Source organism: Monopterus albus, unplaced genomic scaffold, assembly GCF_001952655.1.
Source record: "Monopterus albus unplaced genomic scaffold, M_albus_1.0 scaffold288.1, whole genome shotgun sequence".
Lineage (NCBI taxonomy): Eukaryota > Metazoa > Chordata > Actinopteri > Synbranchiformes > Synbranchidae > Monopterus > Monopterus albus.
Window position 1 is genome coordinate 607,577 of NW_018128168.1, and position 18,505 is coordinate 626,081.

The 18,505-nt window shown below is 41.5% G+C and overlaps 1 protein-coding gene across 1 annotated transcript in view; it reads right to left on the reverse strand.

Annotated features, from left to right (window-relative positions):
• The window catches only part of LOC109973275 (fascin-like), a 9,547-nt gene extending 6,247 nt beyond the window's left edge, over positions 1-3,300 (reverse strand). Inside the window, exon 1 of the mRNA XM_020622730.1 lies at positions 2,261-3,300. Within this exon, the coding sequence (XP_020478386.1) occupies positions 2,261-3,092 (832 nt within the window). The 5' untranslated portion in view covers positions 3,093-3,300. The remainder of the gene's footprint in view (positions 1-2,260) is intronic.
• Positions 3,301-18,505: the final 15,205 nt, after the last annotated feature.

The following is an 18,505-nucleotide window of genomic DNA, read 5'->3' on the forward strand; positions in this document are numbered from 1 at the left end:
TAAACTTAAAAATTCATGCTATACGTACAACCAAAAAAAGATTTTGTATTTCCATAAGTGGGGTAAAACTATGGAATAATTTAAGTGTGGACATAAAAAATAGTAATAGAATTGACGAGTTTAAACATAAATATAAAGTTATGTGTCAATCAAGATATATGCAAGAACAGGCTTAATGATTAACCAGATGGAACATTGTGGGTGTGGTGTATGAATGTTAACACTCTGTAATAATTCTTTAGTATATTACTTGTGTGGCGTAGAAGATAATTATCTATGACTGTAATTATGTAGAATGTTAACACTCTGTAATAATTCTGTAGTATATTACTTGTGTGGTGTAGAGGATAATTATTTATGTAGAGATATTGCTTAGGACTTAAAAGTTGTAAAATGATGTCATTGGGTAGGACTAGATAAGTCTGACTTCTTCCTAGTCCATTCAAGCATGTACTAGGTATAAGTAAATTGATATTGGATTATTTTTGTTGGATATGTGTGAAATTACATGTGTTGACATATCAACTGTTTTACATGCTTGAATAAATCGAATCAAATCAAATCAAATCAAAATCAAGCTTGTCTCCCTGTCGCCATATTGGCAGTGTTACACTCCGCCTGCTACAGCTAAGTGAAAAATCGGCAAAGAGGTGGAATGTGAGTGGAACTAAAGTGGGCTGAATGAAGCTAGCCACCAGTGGCAGCACCCTCCCACCTGTCATTCAAAGTGACCACGCCCTTAATTGTGCATAACTTTTAGCCTCAATATAATTGGTGAGTTAGCCTGCTGCAAATTTGGGCACAGGAGTCTGTGGTGACTGACTCCCTTTTGGAGCCAGCCTCGAGCAGCCATTCAAGGACCTGCAGGTTTTAACACTTCTACACTGGCTCATTTCTCAGCCTCGGAGGTTGCTGCTTGATCCTGGTGTGCACCTCGCCAGAAATGTAACTACAACTAGTGGTGATGCAGACCACAAAAGCTGTGACTGGTTGCATTGCCTTTCTTTGTTCATGTCACTCAGTGGCCGGAGAAGCACAGAAAATCCCCCTGCCTCAGTTGGTTCAATGGTGGCACAGACTTCCAACATCTTCTTTGCTTAGATTCAACGCAGAACCATAAATCAAGCTTTATTATGTTGTGAACATTTGAGCAAACAGCTGCCTATTTACACATCTAGCAGATGAGCAATCAAGCAAAATCTTTTACACCATTGATTATAAAACTTTAATTAGTGCTTCTTTAACACAGTTTTGAAAGAGAAATGTTCCAGTCATAGACCTGAAAGACTTGCACCTGGACCTGTAATTTGCTTATGGAGACTTGCTTTTAAGGACATTGGATTTGACTTCAGACTATTTTGACTTGCCTCAAATGACTTAAAACAGCTGTGAATTTCTCCACCATATGTTCACAAAAAATCTTGACTGCCAGACAGCCTAACTGAGCCTAACTGAAATGCCCGTGCATGCCTACACTAAGCTTAGAATCCTGTTTGGATTTATTGGGCTAAAGCTAAAGCACAAGTGGTCCAAAGAACAATTGTGGAAGTTCCACACTGTCTCCTTGCCCCTATAATACATGTGTTACTCGGTCTATGGCCATAATTTCAATCAAAGACCAGGTTAAGGTCACTGCCCAGATCGCCTTCCTTTTTCCACAGTCCATCCACTTGGAATGGACACACACACAGTCTCTCTCTCTGTCTGTTTATTGACTGCAGGGATAAACTGCTGTCAGTAATCTGCCCCAAGACACTAAAAACTGACTGGGGACAAGACAAAGAGGTTGCATGTTGCATGAGAGCAGGACTGTCAGAATCACACCTCCCTTTTTGTGGCCTGTTTTCTCTGCTTCTCCTCCATCTGATCTCCTTTGTCTCTTTAACAGCTCCCTTTACGTATTCTGTCTATTCTGAGGTAGCCTAAAGAGTGTTGGTTAACTGCAGACCAAGCTGACTCTGAGCCAGCAGCCATGATGCAGAGGGAAGTAATACTGCAGAAAAATGTTAAGCTAGGCAGAGATGGGCCAAAATGAGGGGAGGTGGAGAAAGCCAGAGCATGTCAATAATAATGAAAAACACATGGTGTTAGGAAAATGAAGCAGGCCTATAGGAATCTCAAATTTCTTGTCCTCGCTCTCTCTCTCTCTCTCTCACACACACCAAAATCGTGCAACAGATGCTGGTGTTGTGCGCCCAGTTATGCAGTGACTTCACCCTATGCTGATATATGATTTTCCTGTGCAGCTGCAGAGGCTCACCTTGCCTCGTGGAGACGTTTCTCTCATTGCCTGCAGTCAGCACGACCTGCGCGTGGCTGCGCTCCAGGCCAAACAGTTCATCCTTCCCAACCCGGGTATTCTTTCCAGACTTCATTGTGCCGGAGGGGCCTACGGGCGCCAGATAGCGGCCGTTGCAATCGCGGAATGCCACTTTTCCGGAGCGGAACTCCAGCATGTACCCGGTATCCTTGTCCGTTTTGGTGGACAGGCTGCCATCATTGCGAAGGAAACGATTGTCAGAGGTCTCGAGGTGGTAGCGCTGATCACGATAGACTAGTGTCACAAGCGAGTCGAACCCCCATGGGACATCCCGGTCTATTGAGACCTCCTGCCGCCCCCCGTGCGCGCTCAGGTGGGCGAAGCGTTTGCGCGCAAAGCTGTACAGGATGACCTGCGGATGCACAGCCAGGTGCATGCCCCATTTCTCCGCCGGCGAGGCGGTCTGCGCGAAGCAGGTGATTCGGTCCTCGCTGCCACCGAGGAATCGGCCGTAGGGCTCGGACTGCAGCGACCACTGCCCATCTTCGTGCACGGTAATGACGAAGCGACAGTTTCTGTCGCGCGTCTCACTGTCCGCGGTAACGTTGCCGTCTTTGTCCGTGGCAAGGTAGCGGCCCAGGTGGGAGAGGAGGAACACGGCGCTGCCGTCCTCCCCAGTCTGCTCCAGGGTCCAGGTCTGTTTTTTCTTCAGGCTGCTGGCAGAGGCATTGATTTTGAAGCCGAATGCCTCCGCCGTCAGGTACTTTCCGTCGCTGTTGACGAGTCCCAGAGGGATCTGCAGAAGGTCTCCGTCGGCGCTGTTTGCCGTCATGATTATCGTATGTAAAGAATAGAAAAGAAGGAGATGCTGTGCTTGTGAGGAGAGACGAAAACGTCAGCGTGAAGCTGGGGTGTCTGAGGGAGGGTCAGAGAAAGGGGGAGAGAGAGAGAGCTGCTCTGTGCTGGTGAGTGTCCCTTGACTGCAAATCCAGACTACCTCTTCTAGCTGCAGGACTTGCTGGACTGGGAGTTTTTTTTTTTAATACAACGGCGGTGCACGCCCCAGATACACACAAGGAGGTGGAGGGAGCTACTGCAATTTTGGAAAACTCTGCACCACCTACAACTCCTTAGTCTACCTAGATTTGTAGACCTACTGTCAGCTCATTCACCAACTGACAGACCACTGTTAGTCCACAGGGTTGAGCTGGATTGGCTATAGAGAAATTAAGGGAAGCTTAGATTGGGGAAGTTTCACATACACAGTGAAAAATTATCCTTTCCTGTTTCAGCATGACAGTGTTCCTGTGCCAAATCCAGGTCTGTAAATAAGTGCTTTCCCCAGTTTGGTATGAAGGACCTGGCTTGCACAAAGCCCTGATGTCAAGCACATGCAATACTTTTTTGAAGATATTCGAAACAATAGAAATATTCCTAACTTAAGCTCTCAGGGTTGTAGAGAGTAAGGCTTTTGTCTCATCTCTCTCTGCCTTCAGTTGTTCATTGCTACATCTTGTCAGAGTAATATGTATGTTGTAGGGTAAGAGGTTATGTCTGTTATAACGTTCTCTCCCTGCCTGCCCCTATTTCCCTTTAGTGTAGGCTATATGACACAACATATGAAAAACATTAAGCACTGAAAATCTGCTTGCAAGAATTGTGCTGAGTAAAACTGTCTGCACCAGTGTAGGTAACAAAAATGTCATGTTTTGGAACACACAAATCCAGAGCGAAATTAAGTGTGTGGTTTCCAGTTTCAACTGTTTCCTGAGCTTCTCTCCCTTATGATTCCACCCATTTGTGTCTGGTCGGCCTGTCCAGTCCTTCTCCCTGGGCTTGTCATGACTCCTGCCTGCACATCCACCTTTATTTAGAAATAATAGCTGTGTGCTAATTTTTACACACAGCTAATACAATAATATTAGCAGGGTATTCCTGCCATCAACTACACCTCCCATACAGAAAAGCTACTGTATTCCTCAGCTAGCCTTTGGATAACCAAAATAATTTGCATTGAAACTGCTCATTATCATATGAGGAAGCTTGACACACTGTCTTCCTCTTGTTTTCCATTAGTAACACACAAACTACAAATCCCATAATGCAGCGCAACAGCTGCCTTACCGAACGATAGGCTACCTGCGATCATTCCTGCATCAATTACATCAGATCACTCAAGCGTCTGTTGACGTATACAACCCTAATTTCAAGACAAAGCTAACCCCTAACAATGGCCAAGAGAAAAGTTGATTCTGAAAACAGCCTTTCAAAACCGGTGGGAGGCTGAGTACATGTTTACTGACATTGCCAGTAAACCCGTGTGTCTTATTTGTGGAGCTAATGTGGCTGTAATTAAGGAATATAACCTACGATGGCACTACGAGACAAAACATCAGGACAAGCTGAAAAACGTGAATGCAGAGCAGAAGCTACAGAAGGTAGAGGAGTTGAAGAGGAATCTGACATCACAGCAGACGTTTTCACCAAGTTTCTGAAGAGCTACATGATGAAAGTGTGAGATGTCTTGTGTCCAGACAAAAGGTGTTTGCAAATGTAAGCCTTAGCAGAAATACGGTTGCTGATTTTAAGTTCAAGTTTATTTATTTTGGAATTATATTGTATCCTCTCTGTTTGGACTCATATCTATGTTAAAAAAGGTTTAGTTTTAGTCTGTTGAACAAGTTTTTATCCTGTTCGGCCCACGACCTAAAGTGTGCTTTGAGTTTTGGCCCCCTGTGCCATTGAGGTTGACACCCCTGAATTAGTAGAAAATCTGCACTAAAGGTGGAAATATTTGAATACGTTTGCATGTATACGTCAACATCAGCACTGTGTCAGTATTTATGCAAATTACTGTTCTGCAAAGCCTATGGGATGTTTGGTGTGTGTGTGTCTGCATGTGTGCTTCATGTATTACAGTTATATAAAGTAAAAGGTTAATGCATATTTTCTGCTATAACTTGGACTATAATGAAGATAGAACCCTGAAATATTTGGATAGGATGCACAGTGTAACTGACTATCATGCCCTAAAAGATGATCTGGATCTGATCCAGATAAAAGATTTTATGACACATTTTGTGTTGTTCTCGATTTCATTTTTCACATAGGACCCATTTGCATGAGCAAATGTTTTGCCTTGGCGGAGGTTAAAGTTTCCAGTTGCAATTCAGCAGCAGAACAATGAGGGTCAACAAATGAAGAAAAGCATCCAATATTTTTTGAGTCATCATCTACACTATTGTTATCCAATTCTTTATTATTCTGATTTCTTCTGTCTGGTTTTAGAAAAACCAATCAACCTTTAAATAATTCAGCAAATCTTCAGCTATTCATCTTGTATGCAGTTTTGTGATGCCTTTTACGGTTTTTGAATTATCACAGTTTACATTTTATGGTGATTTCTCAGCCTCCCCATTCATTTGAATGAGGAGAGCTAGAGTGGGTGACATCACTTGCACTCTAGCTCTGTCCTACAGCCTTTTTACAATTTGCAGCTTGTTTTCTGCTCTTATTCTGACAACCTTAAGCTTTCACACACAAATTATACTTGAAATAGTGATGAGAAGTTCGGATCATTTTACTGATTCGGTTCTTTGAATCGCGTTCAGCAAAATGAACGAATCTTTGTTCGAGTCATTTCGTTCACTTCAGCAGAATGTAATTAAAATGTTGCATGTTAATTCCCCATCTACTTACGCACATATTGATCACGTTTCGAATAAGAAAGAACTGTAATGCTGCCAAGGTCATATTATAAGTAGTATTGTACCTGTGTTTTGAGGCTATGCAGTCTGTTACTTCATCACCTCACCTCCGGATATTTTGGGTCAAAATCATTTGGTCTTTTGTCACATAACATCCTAAGCTAAGCTATGCCGTGGTCTTCTGTATAGCATACAGAAAGATTTTCCCTAATGAAGTTTAAAGCATTAACCAACTCTTTATTAAAACATTCATTGTTATGGAAAAGAACCATATTGACAGATATTCACAAAATTATAGTTTGTAGGAAATAAAAAGCTATTTTATAATAAAAATAAATGCGTCACGTAACAATAAGAGTAAAAAAACTGTAAGGACGGTTGAAAATTAACTAATTTCTGTATCCAACGAAGTGGTCATGTCACGTTACAAAAACGAACAACTCGAACCCGAGGACTCGAAAGGTGTACTAATCTTTAAAAGATTTGTTCAAAAACGAACGACTCGAAACCGAGGACTCGAAAGGTGTACTAATCTTATGCAATGTTGCACATGCGCAGTCAACACAAAATTGAACGAGTCACTCCCCTAGACCACCCGATGTTCTGGAGCCATGGGAAAGATTGTTCAAAATGAACAAAGTGTTCGTGAACAACACATCACTAACTTGAAAACGGTAGCGAAAATTGTCAGGAATCAGAAGATGCCCTTGTTATTGTGATAGGATGAATGGTGTTTGAATGAAGTAGCAAATTCCAGAGAGAGTGCCACTTCACTCTTAAATAGACTCCTATTGTAAAAAAGATTCAGAAAATCTCCTCGAAGCAAAAGTGAGGGCCATTTGTAAATCGCCAGTTCCTTCATTTTATGGAATATCTTCACATAAAGGTGATTAGTCTGTTTGTTGTTGTGTTGCACCTCTGAATATAACCTAGTCCAGTACACCACCTTTAACTGTCAGGTCCACTCAGCGCGGCCTGCCTCTCTTCCTCCTTTCTCTCTCTCGACCTGCGGGATCGGCACCTCAGCTGTGTTGCATTCGGTAACGAATGACTCGTTTGTCGGTATGCACAGCTGGGGTGCATTCCTGTGACATGTACCGCAGACCTAGTGTCTCTTGTTATCAACTGCAAACCCTTTTACTCTCCCTGTGAATTCAGCAGTTTCATGCTAATGGGAGTGTACATAACACCGCAGGCTAACGCTAGCGTGCTACGGCTCCTAGCAGAACTGATAACTAGCCTGGAGCTAGAACATCCTGACTCTCCACTCATTGTTCTAGGGGACTTTATGCATTCACCAAAAACTGGGGACCATAACTCCAATTTATCAGTTGTCTTTTTGACTCTGTATTTAATGTGTGATCAAAGATGACATTGTGCTCCCTTTGTAACTGTTGCCTTTAGCTTTTTGCATCGATTTTGGTTTAAGAACTGTAACTTGTAATAACATCAGCTGTAATGCCTGGAGACTGAAAAAAAACTCTGAATTTTATGGTCACTTTAAAGCTCCAGGAGTCATGTTATTAAGACTGATGAGTTTAGTGGAAGTGAGAGGTGTACTGCTTCTTATCCCTCTCCACTATTCCCAGCCTAAGTGCACAACTCATTAACTGAGTTTTATTTACACCTTTATCCAGTCAGGTCTACTCTGTGCATCCTCATCTTGAACTGCAATAGTCACATCTGGTTCTTTCTCACCAAATCTACCCCTTAAAAGATGTGAACATCAGTTGTACAGTACGTCTCTTAGTAGGAATGTGACAGCATACCACGTGAGCTGATTCACAAAGCCAGAGGGCTCCTTGTCTGGTGTGGGAAACTGCACAACCAGATGACTCCTGGGGGTGCCATGAAAAGCTGTGCACACTGGTAGCTCCATTTTTTTTAACCATTAAGGTAAGATTAACATATCAGTCTATGATGGAAATACAATATGGAAACAACAAGTGCTGTCCTTGGTGCTGAAGAGAAGAATCCTGAAGAGCACCTTTTAACTCAGGAATCAAACACTGACCTCAGCATCTAACCCTGTCCATCTCCATCAATAAATAGTCTGCAGAGAAAGGCTTCGGCTTCACATTTGTAGTTTTCACTACACATTTATTTCAGTAAAATTTTTTATGAATTAGGGTTTTACACACAAAATGTACTGAATATCTGATGCTTCATAATTCTACATGCTATCAGCCTGTACACTTGAATTTAATTTGTATAGTATCAAACAAAAGTCACAAGACATTTTACAAAGTAAGGTCTAGACCTTAACATTATTATCGCTAGAGAAACCCCCAACAAACCCGCAACAGTGGGGGAAAAACTCCCTTTAGTGGGAGACCCCGGCTCTCAGTGGGCGGCCGTACTGCCTCGACCGGTTGGGGGGAGCAGATAGTACAACTCTGCACTACGAGTTGTTGATACAGTGCCTTGCGAAAGTATTCGGCCCCCTTGAACTTTGCAACCTTTTGCCACATTTCACGCTTCAAACATAAAGATATAAAACTGTAATTTTTTGTGAAGAATCAACAACAAGTGGGACACAATCATGAAGTGGAACGAAATTTATTGGATATTTCAAACTTTTTTAACAAATAAAAAACTGAAAAATTGGGCGTGCAAAATTATTCAGCCCCCTTAAGTTAATACTTGGTAGCGCCACCTTTTGCTGCGATTACAGCTGTAAGTCACTTGGGGTATGTCTCTATCAGTTTTGCACATCGAGAGACTGAAATTTTTGCCCATGCCTCCTTGCAAAACAGCTCGAGCTCAGTGAGGTTGGATGGAGAGCGTTTGTGAACAGCAGTTGTCAGTTCTTTCCACAGATTCTCGATTGGATTCAGGTCTGGACTTTGACTTGGCCATTCTAACACCTGGATATGTTTAGTTGTGAACCATTCCATTGTAGATTTTGCTTTATGTTTTGGATCATTGTCTTGTTGGAAGACAAATCTCCATCCCAGTCTCAGGTCTTTTGCAGACTCCATCAGGTTTCCTTCCAGAATGGTCCTGTATGTGGCTCCATCCATCTTCCCATCAATTTTAACCATCTTCCCTGTCCCTGCTGAAGAAAAGCAGGCCCAAACCACGATGCTGCCACCACCATGTTTGACAGTGGGGATGGTGTGTTCAGGGTGATGAGCTGTGTTGCTTTTACGCCAAACATAACATTTTGCATTGTTGCCAAAAAGTTCGATTTTGGTTTCATCTGACCAGAGCACCTTCTTCCACATGTTTGGTGTGTCTCCCAGGTGGCTTGTGGCAAACTTTAAACGACACTTTTTATGGATATCTTTAAGAAATGGCTTTCTTCTTGCCACTCGTCCATAAAGGCCAGATTTGTGCAGTATACGACTGATTGTTGTCCTATGGACAGAGTCTCCCACCTCAGCTGTAGATCTCTGCAGTTCATCCAGAGTGATCATGGGCCGCTTGGCTGCATCTCTGATCAGTCTTCTCCTTGTATGAGCTGAAAGTTTAGAGGGACGGCCAGGTCTTGGTAGATTTGCAGTGGTCTGATACTCCTTCCATTTCAATATTATCGCTTGCACAGTGCTCCTTGGGATGTTTAAAGCTTGGGAAATCTTTTTGTATCCAAATCCGGCTTTAAACTTCTCCACAACAGTATCTCGGACCTGCCTGGTGTGTTCCTTGTTCTTCATGATGCTCTCTGCACTTTAAACGGACCTCTGAGACTATCACAGTGCAGGTGCATTTATACGGAGACTTGATTACACACAGGTGGATTCTATTTATCATCATTAGTCATTTAGGTCAACATTGGATCATTCAGAGATCCTCACTGAACTTCTGGAGAGAGTTTGCTGCACTGAAAGTAAAGGGGCTGAATAATTTTGCACGCCCAATTATTCAGTTTTTTATTTGTTAAAAAAGTTTGAAATATCCAATAAATTTCGTTCCACTTCATGATTGTGTCCCACTTGTTGTTGATTCTTCACAAAAAATTACAGTTTTATATCTTTATGTTTGAAGCCTGAAATGTGGCAAAAGGTCGCAAAGTTCAAGGGGGCCGAATACTTTCGCAAGGCACTGTATCTTCATGGATGTCAGGTATCCACCTCTGTCCACTTAATTAAATCTTTATTGTCTTTGTACTTATCATTGAGTGACACTTTTTTTTTTAACTCTGATGCCCAACTTTAGGAAACTGAAGCTGGAGATGAGATGACTGCAAAAAAAAAAAAAAAAAAAAAAAAAAAAACATTCCTCTGCCAGGCTTGCTCCCTCCCAAGAGCCCAAAACGCACCCCCAGCTGGTACCACTTAAACCAGGTCTGACGGCAATGTAAATATGAAACTGTCTAAAGTATCCCCAGATCAGTGACATAATGTTTTGCAGGAGTGGGACAAATTCCCCTGCTGGGAGGCCTCCCAATGTCTGGAAAAATCTAATAAGAATACAAAAAAGCTAAACTAACACCACCGGGCCTACATGAAGCGCGAGACTCCCTCTTGAAACTCGGCAGAGCGAGATGACTCGGAGGCCTAATGCTAAAGTACAATAAACTGTTTTTAATCAAAATCTGGATGGTGATAATCTCTATAACAGCACTTAAAGATGCAAAGTGCAGCTTGTGTTTCATGGAAAAAACCCAGTTTATCTAATCTAACATTTAACTTGACAAAATATCATACATGCCAAAAAAGATTTTAAATGTATTCTAAGAGATTATCTATGGGCTGAATGAGCACTAGAGAAAGCCAGTATCCCAGACAGTGGTACAGGCAATTAATCCAACATGTCAGAATATAAAGTGAGCACAGAGTAACAGGCAGCCTCAGGCCGATCTCAGGCAGAGTTTACCCCAGTAACGAAAGCAGTGCAGGACTATTACAATGCCTGATTGATACACTGACTGTATGTGAGTGACCCTGGTAAATGAGTGAGAGGCATGAGGAAGTCAGATGGTTAACAACTAAACTCCGCCCCCTGTAGGACACGACACAGACTAACAGAATAGAGGGCCATGTCGGGCAGACGAGCAATGAGAGAGAGAGAAAGCTAAGTCCCTTCAATACTTCCTTTATGAGTGCTGCTGTAGCACATCCAGATACAAACTGGTCCCACATCATGGAGGTCATCAGATGGTTAGTGACTGAAACTCCTCCACCTGGATGATACAAGAAGCAAAGACAGATATACTGTAAGCTGCCATGGTGACCATGTTGGACAGAGACAAAAAGCTGCATCTTGTCAGTCCTCACCTTATGAGTGTCCAGCCATGCAGCCACACCACGACCAGCACTGATTGTTGTGATGTCTCATGTCACACGCCTGTAGGAGGCACTGAAGGACAGGACTGTCTAAAAGTTTAGTGTCTTACTTTTTTATCAGACTCTCGTGGCTCCAGCTACGCTTAGAGACAGACAGACATGCAGACAGACAGATGAGAACATACAAACAAGTGACAAGTATGAGTGAACAGAAACTGAGAGACAAACATAACAAGAGGAAAAGTCTGTTCAGCTGCTGCCGCGATCTCATCCAAGGTGATGCTGGAGTTGAGTGTAGTTGACTGTGCTTCCCACAGCTGAGGGGGTCTCATCAGGTCAAGTCTGAGTCTCAGTTCTCAGCACCAAACAATCTGGTGCACAGGTTTGTCAGTGTCTATAGTTCAGTTGTCATGGCCCATCTGTATCAGGCCGTTTTAATCTTACTGCCGATTTAGATAACAGCTACAACTACCCTGGTTTAATTCTGGCCTTCCCAACTCTTCCGGATTACATCTCCTGTAGTTTAACTTCTGCTCATCTAGACTTGCCTCAACCAAACCAGGCGCCTCCAAAGCACACCAAACACTAAACCAGGCGCCTCCAAAACATACCTAACACAAAACCAGGCGCCTCCAAGGCCCAAAAGATGAAAATAAAGATCAGAAATGGAAGATAGAGACAGAGGCAGGCAGGTGCTGCCGTGACAAGGAAAAATAATAAAAATGGCGCTTACAGTTTTGTTGATTTCCTGAAAATCAAAGTGTTATTGCAATAATGCACATTCAAGCAGGTTAGCCAGAAATAGTCATGACACCAGGGTCATGTTTTTGAGATGAGAGAGAGAGAGAGAGAGAGAGAGAGAGAGAGCAAGACCGAGACCGAGTGATCCGACACTTAGTTTTTGTAGATGCTTTTTAGTCAGTGTGAACACTTGTTGAGTTTTAAAGTGTCAGACAATAATGGTTTGTTTTGTTTAAAAAGCTATGTGATGAGAGTTATACAGTATATCTGTCTCTGCAGATATCATCAAAAGAAGTGATGGTTTTATTGTAAAGAACAAAACAAGTAAAGTTGGAGTTCACTGCAAAGCAACCAATTAATCTGGACATAGTTTGCATTTTAAATTGCATGTAGGACGTAATGAAACTACAACAACTTACAGTATTACAGTTCTGGGATGAGGTTTATTTGCCTTGAGCAAAAGTATGCTGGTTTGCCTGGCTGTGCCACTCTGGGGGTCCACCACTTGTATAAACAGTGTGCATGAGAATATAATACAGCAACCACAGGCCATGGTGTTCTTTACTGAGTTTGTAGGAAAGAGGAGAATGTGAAGAAAAATGCAGAGAGGAGCAGTTTACATTAGGATAAAGTTTACCATTTTTTCCAGCGGTCCACACACTCTGAACATGATCATTTTTATCCAGCAATGCCAACATTACCTGTACTTATATCTCTTCTGACATCATCTGCCTGCTTTCTCTTCTCTGTCTTTATTTTAGTTTAGTTTAGTCTTTAGTTTCTCTCCCTGAGTTTCTCTCCCCTATCCTCTCCTCTCCTCTCTCTCTCCCTATGCTTCTATATGCCACCATTACACATTACTAACTTTGTGTCTCCTCTCTCCCGTAGTGTGTCCTCTCTCTCTCCCTGTACCTTTCTACAGGTTGCCCTGGCCCTGGAGCTCTACATCTCTGACGAGCAGTCACCAGCCACATCGACCTGATCAGTGTTTGATTGTCTGTTGTGTCCTGTTGCTTTTCTTCTTTTGTCTCTCCTCTATCCACTCACCCCAACCGGTCGAGGCAGAAGGCCGCCCACCAAGAGCCGGGGTCTGTCGGAGGTTTCTTCCGTTAAAGAGAGTTTTTCCTCCCCACAGTCACCAAGTGCTGCTCAGGGGGATTTGTTGGGTTTTCCCTTTGTAATAATATTGATAACAATAAGGTCTAGACCTTACTTTGTAAAGTGTCCTGAGATGACTTTTGTTGTGATTTGGCGCTATACAAATAAAATTTGATTTGATTTAACTCCCTGTTTCTACAGAGTGCTCTTACTTCATGCCATTAATGGATGTTTTTTACTGTTCAAGGGTAATGACACTCCATGTGCTTTTGCTCCCTGGGGAAAGAGGCGAAAGAGGAAAAAATGCAGCATTGAAACAATAAGATCCTGGCACTAGAAATGAATGAGAACTGAAAATTATGTGAAAGTTGTTAACAAGAAAGGAGACAAACAGGAACATCCAGCAAGAAGAAAAAAAAAAATACAGATGTAAATAGAAAATATTTTGTCAGGCTGCTGCTTGAAATTTGGTTACATAGGCATATCCAAATCAAGATTGGCTGAAAAATTAAAAACAAAACAAATTTAATGTTACAAATAAGATGCTGCATTACAAATACTGTATGTTTCATAATGTTAGATGCACAACTACCAATATATATATAAAAAAAAAGAAAAGGTGCAGGTTTTACGATGTAAGTACTACTACTACTGTGAAAATAGCCTGCTGTCTGTGATTTGGGAAAGAACTTGACATATAAAAACTACATAGCCTGTTATATGCATTTTTATGCGTCTTCTATGCCATCGTGTTTAAGGGTTAACTAATATATAACATGGGAGTCCGATGTTGATGTGCTGTTGTCAGGACCTAAAAACCACAAGCATGGATGTAGCGCATGGATGAAAGTCTCCTTAACTTCCCCTTTCATGCTATTGCTTTAAGACCCTCCTTTTAACACCCAATCACCAGGAAATGTTTCAGAAACAAGCAGAAACAGAAAAAACTACTGACATTCAACCCTGAGCGGTTGTTTAGCTATTAGCACCGTCAGGCTAATGGAGCTGCAAAACTACAGCAGAGCTTGATTTTCAAAATAACCCTCTAACTGAAATATATGGTTGATATATTTTAATTCCATAAATATTCAGCACAGTTTAAAGAATATTGATAACATATGTTAATATAAAACTAAATATATTGTATTAACTTCAATTAGTGAGCGTTTGAAATCGTTTATAATATTTTGTTGCTTTTATTTTGAAGGCACATCACGCAGGTTCCGGTGCTTTCAGAGGTTTTCAGTTTAGTTGACGCAACTCATTAACAGCTACGTGGTTGCTAGACTACTCAATCTGTGCAGATGTGAAAACAGTGCCGTCTGCTCGGAAACAAACAAACAAACTAACTAACTAGCTAACAAAGCAGCTTTTTAACGGATTTTAAGGAAGCTATGGTTAACAGTCTCTGTTCCCGCATCACCGGCTTACTATTCGGGAAATGTGTATTGTTTTGTACGAAGGTTTCTTAATGTAGCTGATCTAACGTATCTTTTGTTACCCACGTTTTTGCTGCTACTACTACTAGCAAGAGGAGAAACCTGAAGTGAGCCGTTTGGGCTGGGAAACATGAGAGGATTACATGCGGGAAAAGTCCAGTTTTCCAAGTCAACGTAACGTTTGTTTTTACAGCTATGTCGAGTGTAAGTGCTAAGATGTCTGTGGAGGCGAGTGAAGAAGATTGTGAAGAGCTGGTGAGTCTTTAGCTTTGGTCATTTGAAGAATACTACTGACTTTGTTCTTGAGTTTTTAAATGTGTCTCATTTTTATTTGAAGCCCGTACTTGTGACGTTTATCACGGTTGTGTCTGTTTCGAGTCTGTAACTTAAAATACTGTAGCACACAACACAGCAGCTAATAGCGGTTTTCAACCTGTTCGGGTTGTGAGTGGATCGAAAATCCTTCTTGTAACATTATGTTTGTTCGTGGTCTGATTTAAATAAATTAAACACAGGTTTAACCTTCCAAAAACAAACCTGCAACTTTGTTTTTCCCTGACTGAAGCATACTTCTTCTTCACTCTGTCCAACCTAGGATGGCTTCTCGTTCTCTGCCGATTTTTTGGAAAAGGTAAACAAATCAGCTGTTATTGAATGGTCTAGTGTCATAATACCTATTGTAGTTAATCTTCTACATTTTTTCTGCTTCATACATATGTCCTGCTGCACAGCATTAGTTTGATTAACACATCTTTGGCCTGGATTAATGGCTTGTTTTTGTCCTCTATCAGAAAACAAGTAGAAAAAACTCTTCTCGGAAGCCTCCCCCTTCTCCAAGTAAGAACTGCTCAGCTGCTCTGTGGGGAATATTTGAAAACACTGTAACCAAACTTGGTTTCCTAATTCCATGATTTGTTCATGTAGGGTCTCCATACCTGACCAGTCTGAATGTGAACCCTAGAAGAACAGCAGTGGCGGCCTGGAGACTTCCACGGGCCTCCCTTGGGGATGCCAGAGGGGACACGCCTGGGGAGGGTGGCTCAGTTCGGCTCACATCCCTCAGCAATGGCCATGGTAGGTACCATACAAACACAAGGGAAGCTCCACACGCAGTTTCTCCTCAGGAGAGATGGCTGTAAGTAAGGGTGGCTCCTGAGCTCAGATGGAAAGAGATATAAATAGAGGAAGAAGTGCTTGATACAGAACAACATAAACATTCATTTGCAATTGTAGTTTTGTTCACCTGAGGAATAGAAGTCCAATTTCTAGTCTTCTTTTAGCTCTCATTTGGTCTCTACTCACTACTGCACCAAATATCTGGGTCTTTAGCTTTCTAGGTACTCTTTTGTGTTTTACCAGCTAGTTGCTGTCATTGTCTGTCAGCTATTTTGTGTAGGATACAATGTGTTTGTCAGTTTTGTTCCCTGAAAACAGATGCCTGCTGCTGGAAATGAGTCATTAAGAGCAAAATTTGCAGTCTGCACAACTAAGAAGAAGCTAAAACTGACTAAAAATCTTGTTATAAAGAAAAAAAAATTGCTAAATCTTCAGAAAACACAAAAACTACAACATATTCTCAAAAGGTATGCAGTGCATGGGTCAGAAGAAGCATTGTTTTGTGTTGGGTAATATCTCATTTCACTTCAGTTCAGTACAGCTCTTTTTATCCCATCAAGAGCACTTGCATGTAGCACCTCACTGTCAAGGTCAACAAATACACACACTATAGACAGGAGTACAAAAAAGTGTAAATCACCCAGCTGAAAACATTCAAGGGCTACACATATCTTTAAAAAAGTTGTCTAAAATCACACACTGTAATGACGTCGTACAGAAGCATAAAAAAATCTTGATGTTCAGAACTTCTTCCTATCTTTCTCTTTTCCAGATGTGTCCCAGATGCTAAGATCAGAGTGTGACATCACACCTGAGCTCCTCAAACAGACCTTGAGTGTGAGGAAATACAAACATCTCTACTCTGCATCCAATGGTGAGAGGTTTACTGTAGGTGTGTCAGAAGGAGAAATGAAATGAGGAGCAGTAGAGACAGGTGAAGCTGAAGGTCAGGGTCTGTGCTAAACAGAACAGTTTGCTAGGCATCAGAGACAGTAGCAGACACAGATGTCAACACCATCAGTTGTGTCATAACTGCAAGGTGAGAATGTAGTTGATATGCCTTTGTATTGTTGCAGGCTTCACCTTCAGCTCAGGTGACTACAGAGAGAAGGAGGACATGTATGATGAGCTTATTCACCTTAAAAAGGTAAAAAGTAAAAAGCAACATTTTTCACCACATGGTTACAGTATTTGATATTTTTAATTGATTCAGATTTGCGTGTGTTATTCTCACATATCATTTGTACATTGTGTGTTTTTTTATGCCTTCCTTGATGTTTTATTACTCACTAGTGCTGCTCTCTGCAGAATCTCCAGGCACAGAAAGCTGATAACCAGCAAATGAAAGCAAAACTACGTCGCCTGGAGGAAGATAATGCTAAAAGACAGAAACAAATAGGAGAACTGTTGGATCCGACTAAAGTATGATGTTAAATTGCTCTAATCTTAAACTTAGAAACTTAGAAACAGATACATTTTAAAAACTCTGTGTTTTTGTTCCTGTAGGGATCTGAATATACTCGCAGTTTGGTGGATAAGAAAAAAGAGGGGAGTGTGGTGAGTATGTCTACTCCGTTGTTGACAGTAGCAGAGGTGTTTTTTTTTCGGATGCATCCTAAACAGGCTTCTGAAACAGTTTCTGTCCTTCAAGGTTCTCATTGGTCTGAAACAAAGAATCCTGAAGCTAGAACAGCAGTGTAGAGAGAAAGAAAATGCCCTGAGGTAAAGTGTCTGCACACCTACACAGTAGTCCATGTACTGTATGAGGCAGTGTAATATTCAGTTTATTCCCTCATATTTTTCAGTAAACTGCAAAGTGAGCTGAGGACCACCAATTTGGAGGAGATGAAGATCACAGTAGAAACCTACTTTGAAGAGGTGACATTAATGCCTGTAGATGCAAACTTTCTTTTTTTTGCCTCAAGATGAAAGCACAGATCTTTTTGCTTGTTACTGCATACAGATTTTCCAAAGCAGAACACCTAACCCACAAAGTAATGAGACAAAGAGGCTGATACTTAAAATAGTGCTTGGTTGAAAGAATTGTTCTGTGAATACTCTGTGTTTCTGTTGCTGTGAAAGTTGGTGGTACCATCACGTATACTTTGGTCGCAGAGTGTGAGTTCAGCTTGCCTTACATGGAATGTGTGTGTTTGTCTGTGCTTCAGATCCAGAGACTGAGAATGCTTCTGGAAGCTGCAGAGAAAAGGTATGCATGAGTTAAAACACCAGGTTCCACCACAAAGAGATATAAAACATCTACAATAAGATGTGAAATGTCCAAAACAGCCACAGAGACACAAAATTACCACAAGGAGATGTTAAATGACCACAACAAGATGCAAAATGTGCTCAAACAGATGTAAAGCCATGCAAAACAACCACAAAGAGATACAAACAGATGTAAAAAAAAAACAAAAAAAACAGACAAAACAGCTGTAAAACCAGTTCAGAGGGGCAACATGTAATTACAGTCACACAAACTATATGACTGCATGGTCTGTAGTTGGTTTATGTCTTTTTTCAGTACTCGGGTACAGAAGATCAAATCAGTCACTTTTATCTACATTCAGGTAGGTAGAGAGGGACTAGCAGTCATTTTCAGAGTGGTAAAAACTGATTGTCATCCTGGATGGAAAGGATGGCCTCTGTCACAGGTCAGTCAAAGGCCAGGGTTTCAGGATTTGTGCTGAATGCTTATCGTCATACTGCCTACTTGCATTCATTATCTCGTGTGATATTACCCTCACTGTCTTTCATGTTTATCGTCATATTGCCTACTTGCATTCATTATCTCATGTGATATTACCCTCACTGTCTTTCATGACGTTCTCCTTTCCCGCTGTCACCTTCTGTCTGCAGTAGTCGAGCAGAAAGTAAATGCTCCCAGAGGCAGCAGAGAGCTTTAAGCTCCAC